The 20,208-nt window shown below is 36.3% G+C and overlaps 2 protein-coding genes across 4 annotated transcripts in view; one reads left to right on the forward strand and one right to left on the reverse strand.

Moving 5' to 3' along the window:
- LOC101896461 (apoptosis-inducing factor 3) overlaps positions 1–18,071 on the forward strand; it is a 28,189-nt gene extending 10,118 nt beyond the window's left edge. The window contains exons 2-5 of one of the 3 annotated variants that reach the window (XM_005183844.4): positions 636–863; positions 989–1,281; positions 16,070–16,995; positions 17,060–18,071. In XM_005183844.4, the coding sequence (XP_005183901.2) occupies positions 636–863; positions 989–1,281; positions 16,070–16,995; positions 17,060–17,815 (2,203 nt within the window). In that variant the 3' untranslated portion in view covers positions 17,816–18,071. Of the gene's footprint in view, positions 1–68; positions 226–635; positions 864–988; positions 1,282–9,095; positions 9,247–16,069; positions 16,996–17,059 lie in introns of those variants that run through there. The other 2 variants (XM_059120944.1, XM_005183845.4) reach the window with 2 other exon arrangements.
- On the reverse strand, positions 14,670–15,869 carry LOC101896290 (uncharacterized). Its single transcript, XM_005183843.4, has 2 exons — positions 15,708–15,869; positions 14,670–15,640 (listed from the first exon to the last, which is right to left on the reverse strand). Exons 1-2 carry the CDS (start codon positions 15,714–15,716, stop codon positions 14,906–14,908), a joined length of 744 nt encoding a protein of 247 aa, XP_005183900.1. The 5' UTR covers positions 15,717–15,869; the 3' UTR covers positions 14,670–14,905.
- Positions 18,072–20,208: the final 2,137 nt, after the last annotated feature.

A 20,208-nucleotide genomic window follows, 5' to 3' on the forward strand; every position in this document is an offset into this window, starting at 1 on the left:
TTGTTGTGAGTAATGTCGGGTATCTCTGATTTGTTTGGTGGTTTGATTTCGACCAGCACATGCATATGCGAACAAGTGTACGACGATGTTAGTCGTAAAAAAGTAGTCACGAATCGTGGTAGTCAACCGGTGGTTGTCGGTCGGAATTGTATAGACATTCGGTCTGCTTATAACAACGTGATTTTCATACAACAAGGCGAAGAGTTTACAAAAGAGCTTTATAAAGTAAATTATAGAATTAAATGTTTTTTGGGGAAATTTTAAATGAAAAACTAAATTAAAGAGATTTTCAAACACGCATTTTTAATGAAGTACAGAGGAGCCTGTCCTCCCATGCATTTTTATTTCATAACAAATTTTTTGGTGTCCCGATAAAAATACCCTTATGCTTCGGCAAAAGTTCAAACAGAATAAACAAATCAAAATAGCTTCCGTGACAAAAGCGTGAAGTGCCTAATCATCCATCAAACAAATCATAAAACCATCGAAATCAATTAAAACTCAAGTGTTTCGCAAAACAAAAAACTAATTAAGACCGAACAGATTATTGTTATTTGTTGAATCTTATCAACGCCCAGCTGTTTCCGTTTAGTAAATTTTTGTTTCATTTTTTTTTTTTTTTTTCTTATCTCAAGGAATTTTCCCATCATTTGTTCCCTGATTAATAATTCTGCTACCATTCCCATCAATCGCATAACGAATCATACGAGTAGTGCTGTTCGAAAGTTATTAGTATCACGCAAATATTTGACAACATTCAACACTGCTGCTGAGAAGGGCATTTTGAAACCTCAACACCAACACCTACAACAACAACGTAGCAACGTTGCAACAACCAGTGGAAATTTAATTACTACTCGAAGGTTAGTTGCGGCATAGTTAGTTATTTTGAAATCGAACAAAAAAAAAAAAAAAAAAAGAAGTGAAACTATTACAAAATAAAAATTGTATCATAACGAAAAGCTAAAATCAAACAAAAATTCAACAGGTTTCACATTTCAAACTCAAGTGTATTGTGGTCGCTGGTATCGTATCATAGTCGACGACCTTTCCTTCAAACCGTTGCCGGTGTACATTTTTCTACAAGGCCAACATTACGTCATTGGCCCCATCGCCAGCAACAGTTGCCACAGCAGCAGCAGTCACCATCTCCTTCATTCTTATATCCCCACTCCATTGGATCTAATCGCCGTTCCATCACCATCATCATGGGATCCGTCAACTGCAAAGAATATGTTACCACAAATGAAGCCTGTTCCAATCGTCCAAATAACGAAAACGGTAAGAATTTTTGTATGTGTGCGTGTGTTTTTTATCCATTCTTTCTGTTTTGGGGGTTTTCTGTCACGCTTTTCTTTCATCTTGTTTCTCAGGTTGGGTTTTTTTGCGCATAAATTTTATAAGAAGTTCATACGAAGTATGGCTTACTAGTGTTTAACTAGTTTCTTGGAATTCCCAGTGACTGTTTTAATGTAATACTGAATCATAGATATTTTAATATCGCAATATGTATTCCATCTCATATCTATAATATACGTCATAAAATGGACCAAGAGTTTTCGTTTTGATGAAGCCGAATATATGCTTCTAAGAAAGTGGTTATAGAATCTGTAAAATCCAAAAATAATCGAGTTATTAGGAGCACGCTTGAAAATAGTGAATAATGTTTTCGAAGATTATTAGAGCATTGTTCAGGCGTATACACAACCATATTCGTTCAGATTAGGGATTTAAAAAAATTAATTTAAAAAAGATAAATAAATAAAATAAAAAAGCAGCCGAGCCGAACTTTGTATAAACTACATCACTTGGAAATTTTCAAAAAAAGTCCGTTAAAAATGTTGTTAAAATCTTTAAAAATAACGATTATAGCCGTTATTTTGGGGTCTATACGAAGAGATGGACCTGCATAGGCAACTTTTATCACGAGCCATTAAAATATTCACATACGAAAAAATTCGGTGAATAATGTAGCTAAAATCATCAAAATACCGCATATACGGAGATATCGGGACTATACAAAGACCTGAACCTGCATAGACAATTTTCTTTGACGGGCTTTATTACCTATTAGGAATTTCAAATACGAATTTTCAAACAATTTCGGTGAATATTGTACCTTAAATCGTCAAAATACCGAAAATAGGGAGGTACTGATATATGGGCCTAGACGAAAACCTGGACCTGCATAGACAATTTTCTGTCATAGACTGTATTTCCCATTACGAACTCTAAAACCAAAATTTGAAACCACTCCGGTAAATAATGTCTCTAAAATACCGAATATTGGGAGGTACCGCTATATGTAGGATATACGAAGTCGTGAGCCGGCATACGCAATTTTTGTCATATTCTGTAGTACGCATTACGAATTGTAAATACAAAATTTGAAACAACCCCGGTGAATAATGTCCTTTAAATCCACAAAATAATAATATTGAGGAGTACCGTTGCATTTGGGCTACACGACATCGTGGACCTATATAGACAGGGGGTGAAGTGCTTAAAACTAAATTTTCGTATGGATTAAATTCCATTGAAAAATGTAGCTAAAATCATCAAAATATCGAATATACGGGGGAAATACGATATCGAGGACCTATATAGACAATGCTCTCCAGGGAGTAAAATATTCAGAAGGAATTCCTTTTGCGGATTCTCAGACAATTTCATTGAAAAATTTAGCTACAATACCTTACAGAGATACCTATAAGATATCGTGAACCGACTTAACCTGCATGCAAACAAAAGACTGATATGTGCAATATTTTAGCTTTCTATACTTGTTTTGGCTCCAGCGTGATTACAGCAGACGGACGGACGTACAGGGCTAAATCGTCTTAGAATTTTACGCTGATCAAGAATAAGTTATAAACGGAATGACGAACTTAATATACCCTCCATACTATGTATGGTGGAGGGTATAAAAAAACAACCATCATTAGATTGCGGATTCTATAGAACTTTGAAACTTCATATAGATATTTGGATTAGAACAGTGTGGCTTGTTTGTTCGGGATACCGTAGTATTTTGTTGTTGCAAAATGGTCAGGCTTTGTCCCTTATCCCTTTTAAGTGGAACGTGTATCATTTCTTAGCCATTATACGGACATATTTATATGTCTTATGGTATTGGGTTTTGATGCAAGCTTCTTGATCAAAGTACTAAGAGTTTGTTATATAATTGTAAACATTTATTAGTGGAGAACGATGGTAATGTTTACCAGGGGGTAAGGCAGGGAATATCTAGGTTTCGGAAAGAGCCACCAATCCTCATCAGTTCCCTTGTTTTTTGTCTGGGATATTCTCCCCAGAAGTTATTTTAAAAATAACTTCTATGAAAAAAACATTTTTTACCCAATTGACGAGATCGTAAGCTCAATAGAAGAGGAACCAAAGAATTAAATAAAACTAAAATTCTTTTGTAAAGTCTTCTAATTCTTACAACCGCACTTATAAACATTTACATCTTCCTCCACTTGTTATGCTTTCGTTCAACCTGAACGAAGTAGTATAACCATGTAAGTTGGTTTTGTCTGTTACAACATTACCATCGTTCTCCACTAATAAACAAACATTGTTTTTATAAAAACAACAATAAAGGGATAATGCCTGACCATTTTGCAACAACAAAATACTACGGTATCCCGAACAAACAAGCCACACTGTTCTATCAATAGACAAGACACGGTCGACGAAGGGGTTTTTGTTGTAACAGACAAAACCATCTTATATGGTTATGCTACTTCGTTCAGGTTGAACGAAAGCATAACAAGTGGAGGAAGATGTAAATGTTTATAAGTGCGGTTGTAAGGTTTAGAAGACTTTTCAAAAGAATTTTAGTTTTATTTAATTCGTTGGTTCCTCTTCTATTGAGCTTACGATCTCGTCACTTGGGTAAAAAATGTTTTTTGTCATAGAAGTTATTTTTAAAATAACTTCTGGGGAGAACATCCCAGACAAAAAACAAGGCAACTGATGAGGATTGGTGGCTCTTTCCGAAACCTAGGTATTCCCTGCCTTACCCCCTGGTAAACATTACCATCGTTCTCCACTAATAAACAAACGTTGTTTTTATAAAAACAACAATGAAGGGATAAAGCCTGACCATTTTGCAACCACAAGATATTTGGATTACTTTAAGAAGCATTAAGTTGGATGATGGGTCGGTTCCACTTCTATGTAAAACTAAACCCCGATTTGAATTATTTTTTATTGCCACAAATGTTGGTATTTTGAGTTCTTATTATGTAGAAACTCTGCGAAAATGTATCAATATAGGTCCACTTTGTGGTATAACTTTTATATATAGATACCCCCTTATTTTACATATTTCGTCGGTCTTGACCATATGTCCCATAGATTTGGTTGAGAATTTGTGGATATTTTAAAGAAGTATATTCCACGACCATAGCCCAAGGATTTTTCAAAAATTTTCCAATCGATAATTTTTAAAAATTATTGTCCACCTCAGCAATTGAATTTAAACAATTATCTCAATATATCTGCGCTATAATATTTAGAGAATTTATATTCAAGATTATACGATTTTTTTTTTGTTCTTTTTTTTCAAAATTATTTAAGAAATATTTTGAAGATTTTAAGATCTATAAAGAATTCTTTTCAAAAAGGATTCCAGCTATTATCGTGGATAATTAAAAGAATTGTTTTCAAGACTATTTCGGCTGTAATTTTTTACTGATTCTTTTCTATGCCAAAATCGTAGATTTTTAAAGAGCTTTATCTAAGCTTTTTTCCAAGCCAATTCGAATCTTAATGGTGAATTTGTTTAAGAATTACTTTCAAGATTCTCGTAGGTTTAAAGCATTCCTTTGTAAAACTCTTTCAGCTATAATCATGGATTTTTAGAACATTCTTTTCCTAGACTATTCCAGTTATTATTCGAGCCTAATTTCTAGATTTTTTCCAAGACTCTTCCAGCTATAATAACAAATAAAATAATTATTTCCTTAGGCTATTTGAGTTATATTTATGGTTTTTTGAAATTCATTTTCAAGACTCTATCAGCCATGAACCGAGCAATAATATGCTTTGTCCCAGTACCTGCAAGAATCTATTAGATTCAATATCATAAAGGGAAAATCGATTATCGTAGTAGATACTTTTCTATTCTTTCAGTTTTGGAACATTCCAATAATCAGTTTCCAAGACTATTCGGGCTAAAATAGTTAATATTTTAAAAATCATTTTCGAATATTATTCCAAGACTCCTCTGCCTATAAATCGAGTTATAATTTTGAATTTTTTTCATGGAACCATTTTATACGATTCTTTGAGCTATAAGCGTGGACTATTTTTAAAGAATTATTTTCCAAGACTATTGCAGCTTTGATTGCGGATGTTTTAAATAATTGTTTCCAGACTATTAGAGACATAATCGTCGATTTTTTAAAGGCTTGTAAAGATATAGTTGTGGATTTTTTTAAAGAATTATTTCCAAGATTAGTCCTTGACCATTTTTTATTTTTTTTTAAATTTTCTTTTCTTTTATTCGTGCTATAATGGATTTTTTTAAAGAATTATTTTTGAAGACTGTTTGAACCTAAAAATTGTATTCCAAGACCATCCGACGAATAATTGTGGTTTAAAAACAAAATTCCCAACACAATTTTGTACAATTTTGAGGAATAACTTACCAAGGCCATTAATTTGTTTATCCTCTTAAGTTTTTTAAAACCTGTACCAGCTATAATCCTGGTTATTTCAAAAATATATTCTTCTCCAATTTTGTAGAACTTTTGGAGAATTATTCCTCAAAAGTACTACAGCTTTAATAGTCGATTTTTAAGAATTATTCTTCAAGACTAGTCTAGGTTTTACAATCGATGGCAACTATTCTAGCATACATCCTGAATTTTTAAAAAATACTTTCCAACAATTTTTCCAACACATTCCATCTATAAAGGTGAAATTCTTGAAGACGTGCGGGTCATGTCCTAGAACAATATACTGGGATGAGAAACAGCCTGCGTGTTGGGAAAATAGTCCATTTGTTTATTGTTGTATAGAAATTCAGTCAATAACACGTGTTTTCTGGGGCAAACGAACCCCCCATCCCCAAGTAGCAAGGAGCTAGAATACAAAACACCAATTGCGTCTTATTAATTGCTTTCAAAATGTCCACATAACAGACATTTATTTGGAGGACTAAAAATAAATTGTCATTGGCCGTCATGACATTGATGGGGTAATTATTTCAGACATGCACAGCTATAAATGAACGATTGAATCTTTTTATGGCCATCTACTATAAATTATATTTCGTTCGACGACCACCCAACAAAGTGGTGCGGATTCGTGGGGAATGTAAATTACTATGGCAAACAGGCAATTATTGAAGCCTGTGGATGGAATAGACAAAGTGAAGTTAATATAAACAAGTTTGCATTAAATTCTAATAAAAAGAGGGTGGCAATCGATCGAGGTGATATAAAATAATTTGTTGCGTTAAATATTGGATGTCTTTAGTTTATTTAATGAAGATAATATCAAAGGTATTTTGAATACAGTTTTATTTTATTAAAAAACTAGTTAAAAAGTATCAGTCCGTTTTGCCGACAGAGGTATACCCTCCGCCAATTTTCGATTATTGAAATATATGATTATTCAAATGTTTGAAAATTACACTAAAATCGAACATTTATATCCAAATTTATCCGAAATCATAATTTCCTTATTCATCTCAGGTTTCTGGCTGAGGGAAGTATTTAGCGAGTTGTAAGGAATCGCTGAATTGTTTTGCAAGTTATGGCAGTTAAAAAAAATTGAAAATTATGACCCTTTGCAGGTGAGGTACCAGAAGGCGGTTCGCAGATATATATAATCCTCACAGAGAGGTGAATACTTACTTCGCTTCCTTTGAGAGTTTTGTTTTTCGAAATCTTGACCCCAAAGTTAGGGGTGTACCAGAAGAAACTGACCGATACTACTATCTTTATAACAGATCTTGTGTTGGAAATATTGAGATGTGCCAAGCCGAATGTTATTTGACCCTTTGTAAGGGAGATACCAGAAGGAGTGGACCGATATAACCCATATTCAAAGAAGATCTTGTGTTAATAGAAATAATGAAATGTTGGAAATATGAAGAGCACCGAATGCTTATTTCGGATTTTATAAACGTTTTGGTTATTCAGAACATCGACCCTTTGTGAGGGAGGTACCAGAAGGAATGATCCGATTTCTACCATTTTTATAATGGATCTTGTGTTAATAGAAATATTGAGATGTGCCAAGTCTGAATGTTATCGGATGTTCATTTCGTGTTTTATGAGTTTAATGGATATTCAGAAGTGGTGGACCGATACATTCCATCTTCACGCCTGACCTTGGGTCAATAAAAATATTTTGATGTGTGTAATTTGAAGACAATCGGACTCTCACATAACATTTTATAAGAATTATTAAAAATGTTAACCCATTGTAGGGGAGGTACTTGATGGAGTGGGCCGATATTGTCCATTTTCGCACCTGACCTAGCACTGATGGAAATATTAGGATTTGCAAAGTTTGAGCAAAATCGAATTATCCTTTCTCATTCTGTGCAGTAAAGTATTTTTGTTGAAAATTTCAACCTCTTGTGCGAGAGGTACCAGAAGAAATGGGCCATATTACCCGTCTCCGAACTCTATGTAAGTTTGATAATAATATTACGATGTACCAAGTTTGAACCAAATCGCAAACTCCCTTCTATCCATAGAAGACCTGCAGATGGTCTGCTATGAATAGAAGATCTGCATTTATCCGTAGAAGACCTGAAGAAGGTCTTCTATCCATAGAAGACCTGTAGAGGTTCTTCTATTCATAGAAGACTGTAGAAGGCCTTCTATCCATAGAATACCTGTAGTAGGTCTTCCATCCTTAGAAGACCTGTAGAAGGTTCTCTATTTATAGAATACCTGTAGAAGGTCTTCTATCCATAGAACCCTGTAGAAAGTTTTCTATCGATAGAAGACCTGTAGAAGATCTTCTATCCATAGAAGACCTGTAGAAGGTCTTCTATAAAGAAGAACAGTAGAAGGTCTTCTATGCATAGAAGACCTGTAGAAGGTCTTCTATTCATAGAAGACCTGTAGAAGGTCATCTATCCATAGAAGACCTGTAGAAGGTCATCTATCCATAGAAGACCTGTAGAAGGTCTTCTATCCATAGAAAACCTGTAGAAGGTCTTCTATCCATAGAAGTCCTGTAGAAGGCCTTCTATCCATAGAAGACCTGTAGAAGGTCTTCTATCCATAGAAGACCTGTAGAAGTTCCTCAATCCGTAGAATACCTGTAGAAGGTCTTCTATCCATAGAAGTCCTGTAGAAGGCCTTCTATCCATAGAAGACCTGTAGAAGGTCTTCTATCCATAGAAGACCTGTAGAAGTTCTTCTATCCATAGAAGACCTGTAGAAGGTCTTCTATCCATAGAAGACCTGTAGAAGGTCTTCTATCCATAGAAGACCTGTAGAAGGTCTTCTATCCATAGAAGACCTGTAGAAGGTCTTCTATCCATAGAAGACCTGTAGAAGGTCTTCTATCAATAGAAGACCTGTAGAAGGTCTTCTATCCATAGAAGACCTGTAGAAGGTCTTTTATCCATAGAAGACCTGTAGAAGGTCTTCTATCCATAGAAGACCCATAGAAGGTCTTCTATCCATAGAAGACCTATAGAAGGTCTTCTATCCATAGAATACCTGTAGAATGTCTTGTATACATAGAAGACCTGTAGAAGGTCTTCTATCCACTATATACTGTATATATGCCTGTAGAAGGTATTTTATCTAAAGAAGACCTGTAGAAAGTCTTCTATCTATAAAAGAACTTTAGAAAGTATTCTTTCTATAGATGATCTCTATAAAGTATGTTATCTGTAGAAACTATGAAAAATATTCAAATGCATTTTATTTCCTCCCCCTTGTGGTATAGGGTATTTAAAGTTCTCGTTAGTTGTTTGCAACCCTTTTTAAGCACCCTGCAAAAAAAGCTGGTAACCCCAAATAAAAAGAGTGAATAATCAATGATAAACTTGTTTTAGTACAGAACAGAAATAAAACGAAAGAGAACCATAAACAAAGCCGGCAAAATAAAAATTAAATAAGCCCCTCAACGAGAACGTCACTCATTCGCAACATAGATTAGTTAGAAACTTAACGTTTCAGAGTGCGAACCATATCATTCGGCGGCGGAATTAACATCTCTGATAGATAAAGAAATAATACAACGTCCCCAGTAAATATAAACGTAAGTGAAATGAAGTGATTGACTGAAATGAATGACTGACTCACACGGTTTGTTGGTTGGTCGATTTGATGGTTGTTGTCGTAATTCAATTTGGCATGGATTGTTTTTTATTGTTTGCGCATTTTTTATGCCAAATCATAGCCAAATACGAATTGTGCAGGCGTGTAGAGAGAGGGTGTTGGTTTTGACAGCAGAAGTAAATAATTTTGCAATTTTTTTTTGCAAGTCAAAATTTTGTAATAATTCAACAACATTTAATGAAGGTTAACTGGTTGTGCATTTGTTTTTCTTAAGTGCACAAATGCCTTTAATATATGTATGTCTGTATGTTTTTTGTGTTTGTAAAAATAAGTGCTTATTCAATGCAATGCAATGAATGGACGCCCGAAAGAGAATTCATGCAAGTGAAAGAGAATAAGCAAAGTGCAATAAAATGAAAACCATGAACATTTTCTAATAACGAGAGCAGAATTTACAGAACAGATGTTTCCATTTACTCGACCAGTGTGACCGGTTATTTCGAGATTGTTATGCAGCAAAAAATAAAAATTGAATAATTTACATTAAGGCCTCTAATATTAAATGCGTTGAGCTTTCATCACCGAGAGTAATGTTTCTAAGATTATTATGCCTCTAAGATTCTATAAATAATAATAATAATATTTATAGGATATTAGAGGCCACGTTCATTGTACCTTTAGCGTTTATACCCAAAAAGGGAGCTACTTAGAAAAGCTATAAAGGTTAGGTATATAGATTTTAATACCCCATCATGAGTCCATTTTCGACTTTTCAAAAAGTTCCAGAACCAAAATATTAATATATTAGTCCAGAACCGGTTGAAACCACCCTATCATAGGAAAATATGTGGTCTCTTGAAGAATATTTTCAATCTCTAGAAGAACTATATATACAATTCATGTATAAGGCATTTTAGTCATAGAAGACCTGTAGAAAGTGTTTTATCTTAAGAAGACATATAGAAAATCCTGTATCTACAGAAGATCTGAAGAATATATTGCAGGAGAAAAACTGCAACCAACTTCAGACTGCTGTTATTTCTTAGCCACTCGTCCGATACCTGTTAAAATTATTCCAGTGACAGCTCATTCTATTGTTTACAAGCGTACAAAAGCATTTTAGCGAGAATTTTCCAGAAAAAAGTTATTCGCGATGGAATTCAAGCGTGATAATGTGATTTCTTTATATTTGGCTGGAAAACTACAAGTGGCAATCGTTAGAGCACTCCAGCACTAAAAAGTGAATAAATCTTTTATGTCTCTACCATCGCTCGTTACCGTGATACTGGTAGCGTAGCCCGACGACAAGGAAGTGGACGGAAGAAAACAGCAACATCAGCAGAAATGGTTCGAAAAGTAAAGAAGCGACTTGATCGAAACCCGCATCGCAGTGGCCGGAAAATGGCTCGTGAGCTGAACATATCGCAATATTGCATTCGGAAAATATTGAAAAATGAGCTCGGGGTAAAGCCATTGAAATTCCAAAAAGTGCAAGAACTTACACCGCAACAGAAAGAAAATAGACTCAAAAGAGCTAAAGATTTGCTTCGCTTGGCCGAAAGTGGTGAACTGCCGAATTTAGCTTTCTCCGATGAGAAAACATTCGTTGTCCAGCAGTTTGTAAACAAGCAAAATGATCGTGTTTACTTACCAAAGAGGTCAGCTGAAAATGTGCACCTTCGGTTGGCCACCAGAACTCAAGCGCCGGCCATGGTGATGGTGTGGGCGAAAATATTCTGGAGGGTGTATTAAAGCCTTGGGCACGTAAAAATTTTAGCCACAGACCTTGGACATTCCTACAGGACTCACTCAGCACGCGCCACACAAGATTGGTTAGAAAATGAGGTTCCTCGCTTCATTTCCAGCACATAATGGCCACCAAAATCTCCGTATACCAATCCGTTGGACTATTGTTTGGAGTATGGTGAAAAGCAAGGTTGGCACTAAAAAATACCAAAATGTTGATCACCTCAAGCAAGCGCTACCCCGGGAATGGGTCAAAATACCGCAGAGCAACATTCGGGCAGCGTGTGACGGTTTCATTGGCCGTTTGAAGGCCATAATTCGTACCAAAGGTGACCAATTCAAACAGATCAAAATTTATTCTAAAATTTGATGCTATTTCCGACAGTTTTTGCTTTCATTCAATAAAATTTAAAAAAATATAAAAATTATGGCGTTTGACTTTGTTGCAGTTTTTTTATCTCACCCTGTGTATCAATAGAAGACCTGTAAAAGTTCGTTTATCCATAGAATACCTATAGAAAAAAAAACTTTACCGTAATTAGGTAAAGAATACCTACATACATATTGTTAAAATTTCAGATCAATCCGAGCATAGCCCCTAAACTCAACTGAAGTCCCAAAAAGCAGTAAAGAAAAGACAAAAATGATGCCCTACACCATCATGTATATTTAATAGACCTGTATATTTTCATTCAAATATTGAACGCGACTGTGCCTCAAATGGTCCATCCGGTTAGTCCATTTTTGGCACACTCTTTCCAACATTTCGACCGATGTCTGGGTAATAAATGTTTCAATGTAGTCTTCCAATGCGTCAATTGAAGCCGGCACATCTGCATAGACATGAGCTTCAAGCCTATTTAAAAATTCATTGCCATAATCTTAAGATTTTATCTCCTAGAATGAAATTAAACTAAATCACTTTCAAAAATTCAAGTATGCTGTATATTGAAAGTAATATCGAAAAATCCACGTTTTCAAGTGTCATTAGCCTCAATTAGAAATACCCTCTAAAACCTGTTTATTTTAAAATATTTCAACAGCAGCTGGCAAGCTGAAGAATGTTGACCACACACTTTTCCCTTGGATGACACATTAATTCGATATCTTTAGTATTCAAATTAGCGGTAGTTTTTACGCGCTTTTACGCTCTTTACAAATAGACCTCTTAAGAATTGATTGGCCTACTTTCCAATATAATAACAAAAAAGAAATAATTTCAATCTAGGTTATTTTACAATCAATTATTTGTATTTAGGTTATTTGTTTGAAAAACACCCACACATTTGATTGTTGTTTGATTTTTGACAGTATAAACATTTTATTATCCATTTATTTATTTATTTGTTTTTTTTTTTATTATTAATTATTATTGTTAGTATATTAATTACACAATAAAAGAGCATGTAATGTAACACCTGCTACAATTTGAGAAAAATTGAGATTCGAGCTCTCGTATAAATATTTATAGGTTAGAAACAGGATATATAGGGTGAGATAAAAAAACTGCAACAAAGACAAATGCCATAATCTTTATATTTTTTTAAATTGTATTGAACGAAATCAAAAAATGTCGGAAATAGCATCAAATTTTAGAATAAGTTTAGATTTGTTCGAATTGGTCACCTTTTGCACGAATTATGACCTTCAAACGGCCAATGAAACCGAAGCCCTAATGTTGCTCTGCGGTATTTTGGCCCATTCCCGGCGAAGCGCTTGCTTGAGGTGATCGACAAATTGGTATTTTTTAGTACCAACCTTGTTTTCCAAAATACTCCAGACACAATAGTCCAACGAACTGGTATCCGGAGATTTTGGTGGCTTTTGTGCGCTGGAAATGAAGAAACCTCATTTTGTAACCATTCTTGGGTGACACGTGCTGAGTGCGATGGTGCTGAGTCCTGTTGGAATGTCCAAGGTCTGCGGCCAAAATGTTTGCGTGCCCAAGGCTTTAATACACCCTCCAGAATATTTTCGCGGTAATATTCGGCATTTATTCTGAAGCTACGGATATCACGCATTAATACGAGCGGAGAGCGAACATCGGCTGTTATGGCGGCGCTTGATTTCTGGTGGCCAACCAAAGGTGCACATTTCCAGCTGACCTCTTTGGCAAGTAAACACGATCATTTGGCTTGTTTACAAACTGCTGGACAACGAATGTTTTCTCATCGGAGCGGAGAAAACCAAATTCGGCAGTTCACGGCCACTTTCGGCCAAACGAAGCAACTCTTTAGCTCTTTTGAGTCTATTTTCTTTCTGTTCTGATGCGGTGTAAGTTCTTCCACTTTTTGGAATTTCAATGGTTTTACCACGAGCTCATTTTTCAATATTGCGATAGGTTAAGCTCACGAGCCATATTTCGGCCACTGCCACCCGGGTTTCGATCAAGTCGCTTCTTTATTTTTCGAACCATTTCCGCTGATGTTGCTGTTTTCTTCCGTCCACTTCCTTGACGTCGGGCTACGCTACCAGTATCACGGTAACGAGCGACGGTTCGACGCACAAAAGATTTATTCACATTTAAATGCTGGAGTGCTCTAACGATAGTCACTTGTGGTTTTCCAGCCAAATAAAAAGAAATCACACTATCACGCTTGAATACCTTCACGAATAAGTTTTTTTTTTCTAAAAAATTCTCACCCAAATTAAAATTAATTTATAGCTGTCGGACGAGTGGCTCTGAAGTTGGTTGCAGTTTTTTCATCTCACTCTGTAATTTAGTTTTTACGGAACATCTTAAAGGAAGAAATATACTAGATCAAATTTAAGTGGGAGTCTCTGAACAACAGAAATTTGTATACCTAATATGTACTACGGAAAAATATCATCAATTTCGGCTTATAAACAACCATTTTAATTTCCGACAAATTAGAAAAAATAGTACTTTTTGAACTATGGTACACATTTCCAAAGTTACCTTCATATCTTAACTACAGACAACAACAGCGAAATCTACATCAAATTTCGAGATTTCAGCTCTCTACCTTCATCTCATACCAAATATAGTACGATTGAGAACTTTTCGTATAGTACACACTTTCGAAACCATATCCATATGACCAGGATACACATCAACAGCGGCTCAACTTCCAAAAATTCTGATTCAAAGCATTATATGTTCATCCAATAGCAAATTGTACCAAATACAGTATTATTTATTACTTTTTGTGCACTTGTAGTACACATTTCTTAAACCACCTCTTTATCACAAACCTTCCGCCAACAGGAGAGACCCCAATATAAAATTTCAAAATTCCAGCTTCATCCGTTCTCATAACTAATTTCAAATTTTTAGAGTTATCCATTTACACCATACCAAATGGTACCATTTAAGAAGTTTAGTACCATTTTGGAACATTCGTAACCTTAAAGTACTAATTTCCATTTTTCGTATATCTATCCTGCACTCCATCACTCCAAATTTCAGAATTCTAGCTCATTTCATTTGTCAAATTTTTAGTACCAAAAACCCAGCCTTATCTCACGCCTACGCACAAAGACTGGCCCTCGGGAAAAAATTTCAAGATTCTACCTTAAACTGTTGCGTTTGGGAGTTGTTTCTAGGTCAGTTATTTTCCTAACATAACAAATATAAAATGTCCACCAATTCATGGAGAGCATACCAATTGATTCGTCGAATCAGATAACACATAATTATTTATTCAAAATTTATTGAAGTGAAAGGCAGCGGTTTAAAGAATATATATGGAGGTGTGACGTATTCAAAATATATGATTCATGGGACACTGATTTCTTTCGATATTCAAAATGTATAAAATTTCACAAATATTATGATGATCTGATGATTAAATAATGTTTTCGATATGAAAATGGGTTATAGATTCTAATTGATATCTTCGTATTTGTAATAAAAATGCGATGGAGTATTCTTAGATATTGAATTTCTTGCCCAAATCCTTCAGGCCATCCTTCAGGGAATCCAATCGATGGCCCAATTCATCGTAACCCTCCATTATGGCTTCTCTCGTCTTTGAGGCATATTTATTGACATTCTTCCAGGTTTCACTATGCTCCACCGTGTCGATGGCATCAATGATGGGCTGCAGAGGATTACCGTTCTCTTTAATCGATTTATTCAAATCGAAATCATTGCAAATAATCGATTTTAAACTTTGCCAAAAGCTAGTTTTCCGTTTGGGTTTTTGAGTTGTTGTGGTGGTACTCGTTGAGGTACTTGCCGGAGTTGTTGTACTTAAACCATTCAATACAGTATCCACAACAGATTTGCTAACATCTTTCAATTTATCCAAACCTTTATCAGCTGTCTTGGTAATATCCTCTAATAACTTAATGCCCAAGCCATCACCTTCAGTTGTCTTGGCTATGGGCCCATCTGTTGTTGTTTTCATTTCAGAGGCTATATCATTGGGTTCCTTTGTTTTTGGTGGCTCAATATCACCGGTTATGACAAAATCAATAGGTTCCGTTTCCTTTGGTGAATTTTTCAGCTCATAGAATGCATTTTGTTTCTTCCACAAATCCGAGTCATCATCCAAATCAATGAAAATTTCATTCAACATATCATTGTCGTGGCCATCCAAAGGCAAGGCCTGTAACCACTTTGCCCACGACAGCAAAATCAATTGCAACAAAAGAAGATAGTTCTGGAAAAAAAAATAGATATTTAACAATTTAGTTGTTAATTTAACTTGTCAATATTCATTGACTTACCGTGTCCATTTTGCCAATTTCTTGTGTCTTTGCTTCCGTCTACCACAACGGTTGGAAGATGACTAATTCAAAAACCCAATCGCTAGCTCTTTGCTTGTTAACCAGTTCAGTTTCAGGGGAAAGGTAGATTTTATGGAAATGATGTTTACTGAAAAAACTCTCTTTCTGCCTGGTTTGTTTGTCTGAAAAAAGCAGGGGAATTTCTTTGGAAAACGAAACTCTTGGCTTGCCTGTCTTACACATTAATATTCCTCCAATGTAATCCGTAGAATAGCAATAAGCCAACATATTCTTCTTCTTCTTTGTGTGTTCTTCTCTTTTATTTATCTCTGTTTAATTTTGTTTTGTTTTGCTTCGCCCAGGTACAACTGGTTCTGGCTCATATCAATCTACCTGCGACGCCAAAATGATTGACGACTACACCGATCCCGTTGCCGTCTGCAATGTCAACGATTTGCAGGAGTGTGAAATGAAGTCGTTCGAATTCAACGAGAACACCAAAGTGCTGGTTGTCAAACAGAGAGATCAAGTCAAGGCTGTTGGCAATAAGTGTACCCATTATGGTGCTCCCCTGCACACTGGTGTCTTGGGTGATGGTCGTGTACGTTGTCCCTGGCATGGTGCCTGTTTCAGCATCGATACGGGTGATATTGAAGATTTTCCAGGTCTCGATTCGCTGCCTTGCTACAAGGTTGATGTGCAATCTGATGGCCAGGTTATGGTACGTGCCAAGCGCAAGGATTTGGAAAATGCTCGCCGTCTCAAGGATATGGTCAAACGAGATCCCAACAATTCTGTGTGTTATGTAATAGTTGGTGGTGGTCCTGCCGGTGCAGTGTGTGCCGAAACTTTGCGTCAAGAGGGTTTCACCGGTCGCATTGTTATGGTCTGCAAAGAACGCCACTTACCCTATGATCGTGTTAAATTGACCAAGAGTTCGGATAGTCAAATTGAAACTCTGCAATTCCGCAAACCTGAATTCTACGAGGAATATGGTATTGAAACATTGCTCGGGGTGGCTGCCACCAAAATGAATTGTGAAGAGAAAACTCTGCAACTTTCAAATGATGCCACCCTAAAATATGATAAAATCTTTATTGCCACTGGTTGCACCGCCAGCAAGCCACCGATTAAGGGTTCCGATCTGAAAGGTGTTGTGGTTGTACGCGAATATGATGATGTCAAGGAGATCAATAAACTCATTAAACCCGAGACCAATTTGGTATGCTTGGGCTCCAGTTTCATTGCCTTGGAGGCTGCCCAAAGCTGGGTCAAGAAGGTGCAAAGTGTAAGTAAAACTTGATTCCGCAAAATATTTTCCAAAACTAATAGCATATTTCTTTCGTTTTCAGACCACTCTCGTCTCACGCACAGAATTTCCCTTGATGGCCAGTTTTGGCCCCGTGGTTGGTGAACGCGTTTTACGCCTATTCCGTGATCAAGGTGTCACCAGCATCATGAACAGTGGCATTGTGGAAATCCTGGGCAATAGCGACAATCAGGTGACAGAGGTTGTACTCAAGGATGGCACCAAAATTCCCTGTGATATACTCATTATGGGTACTGGTTCCAAATTCAACACCGAATTCTTGACGGGTTCGGGGCTGCCACTAAATCACAATGGCTCCATTGATACCGATCTATATCTGAAATCTTTGGTTGATGATGTCTATGTTGGTGGTGATATTGCCAATGCTCCTGTTTACGCTTACAATCAAGAACGTGCCGCCATCGGCCATTATCAATTGGCCCAATATCATGGTCGCGTAGCTGCCCTCAATATGGTGGGTAAATCACCCGAGGAATTAAGAGCTGTACCCTTCTTCTTCACCATGCTGTTTGGCAAAGGTTTCCGTTACTCCGGTTATGGTGCCTATTCGGATGTTGTCATTGAAGGAGATTTGGAAAATTTGAAATTTGTTGCCTACTTCCTCAACGAACAAGATAAGGTTGTTGCAGTGGCATCATGTGGTCGTGATCCAATTGTTGCACAATTTGCTGAATTAAAGAGCCAGGGCAAGAGTCTCCATCGCAAAGATTTACAGGAAGATGCCAGCGATCCGGTGGCATGGACCAAAAAACTTAAAGTTATTGGTAAATGCATTTAATCTGATTTGTGTTGTTGTTAATCCGTCTGAAATTCTTGTAACTCCAAGAGTATTATATTGCTATGTTACTACTCTACATATTTTGTTTATATAAGATGCTTTGTTATATAAAATATATATACATAGTATGTATGCAACTGTGTTGTTGTACATTGCTAATAATTCATTAGTATTTATAATAATATAATTATATATGTCTATTTTTTATAATTCCGCCACTTAAATTGTTAATAAATTTATTTTGCAAAATAAAAAAGTTTTTTTTCTAATACTTTGGTTTCCATACACGGAAAACCCAAGATAGGAACTAAAAAAGATAAAGAAAAATAATAATAATAATGTGTCGCCTTAAGCCTATTTAGTCCTCTGGCTAACTGAAGAAAGACTGCTGGCAAAGATGCTGCGCTTTGAACTTTGTCAATGCTTCTCTTGCAAGACGTTTCCTAACATCCAAAAGGCTTATATTGACTCCATATAGTTTCGTTTCCTTGTGTACGAGCTCAGCTTTAGATGGATTCACACATATTAGCAAAACGGGTTACCGAATTTCTGGTGAATATAAGAAAACGTCTACCTATGTAGAAACTTTTCCGCCTAAGAATGTAGCGCCCATTAAGAACTGTAACTACCGAACTTCAAACGCTGAAATGATTTAAATATGGAATATTGGGGGTACCGATGTATATGGACTATAGGAAAACATTAACCTATACAAGGTGAGATTAAAAAACTGCATCCAACTTCAGACTGCTGTCATTTCAAAACCACTCGTCCGACAGCTGTTAAAATTATCCCAGTGACAGCTCATTATATTGTTTACAAGCGTACAGAAGCATTTTAGTGAGAATTTTCCAGAAATAAAGTTATTCGTGATGGAATTTCAGCGTGACAGTGTGATTTCTTTATATTTGGCTGGAAAACCACAAGTGGCTATCGTTGGAGCACTCCAGCATTTAATTGTGAATAAATCTTTTGTGTCTCGTACCATAGCTCGTTACCATGAAACTGGTAGCATAGCCCGACGTCAAGGAAGTGGACAGAAGAAAAAAGCGACTTGATCGAAATCAGCGTCGCAGTAGCCGAAAATGGCTCGTGAGCTCGCGAACATATCGCAATATTCCATTGGGCAAATATTGAAAAATGAGCTCGGGCTAAAGCCATTGAAATGCCAAAAAGTGTAAGAACTTACACCGCAACAGAAAGAAAATTGATCAGACTCAAAAGAGCTAAAGAGTTGCTTCGCTTGGCCGAAAGTGGTGAACTGCCGAATTTGGTTTTCTTCGTTGAGAAAAAATTCATTGTCCAGTAGTTGGTAAACAAAACAAAATGATCATGTCTACTTGCCAAAGAGGTCAGCTGAAAATTTTCCGTTGGCCACCAGAACTCAAGCGCCGACCATGGTGATGGTGTGGGCCGCCATAAAAAATGCTGATTATCGCAAAAATATTCTGGAGGGTGTATTAAAGCCACAAACCTTGTACATTCCAACAGGACTCAGCACCATCGCACTCAGCAAGCGCCGCCCAAAAATGGTTACAAAATGAGGTTCCTCGCTTCATTTCCAGCGCACAATGGCCACCAAAATCTCCGGATACCAATCCGTTGGACTATTGTGTCTGGAGTATTTTGGAAAGCATGGTTGGCACTAAAAAATACCAAAGTGTCAATCACCTCAAGCAAGCGCTTCGCCGGGAATGGGCCAAAATATCGCAGATCAAAATGTGACGCTTAGTTTGAAGGCCATAATTCGTACCAAAGGTGACCAATTCGAACAAATCTAAACTTATTCTAAAATTTGATGCTATATTCGACATTTTCTGCTTCAATTTAATAAAATTTTAAAAAAAATGTAAAAATTATGGCGTTTGACTTTGTTGCAGTTTTTTTATCTCACCCTGTATATGCCCATAGTCAGGCGGCTCTCTAAGCTATCTAGTCAAATGCAATTAAATCGTGAGTCATTCATGACTGCAAGAAAGCTCTCCTTGAAACATGTGAACTCACATAGTGAGAAAGTGGTTGATGAATTAACACGAGGTGGTTCCCAGTCGAATGATTTACCGATTGGTCAGACTATTAAACCACCAATCAGCTGTTATACCAGCTGCTCAAAAAAATTCTCATCAATGAAGGTGGTAGAAGATGGCACTTGGAAACTGGTTGCAAGGTATCTAAGGCCATCTGGTCGGTAATCTCGAGAAGAAGAACAAGCTCCCTGCCATCACTTAGTAGATCTGATCTAAAAGCATTTCTCATACTTCTCTATATAAATCCTGGAACAACTCTAGTTTTTGCTAAACTCTTCGATTTTTTGCAGAGGTAGGTATTTTACCCTGATCCCGGAAACTTTTTTCTTTGGGGACGAACCCGGGACCCCAGATTTTTGATCCGAA

This window comes from Musca domestica, unplaced genomic scaffold (assembly GCF_030504385.1).
Source record: "Musca domestica strain aabys unplaced genomic scaffold, Musca_domestica.polishedcontigs.V.1.1 18, whole genome shotgun sequence".
NCBI classification, from domain to species: domain Eukaryota; kingdom Metazoa; phylum Arthropoda; class Insecta; order Diptera; family Muscidae; genus Musca; species Musca domestica.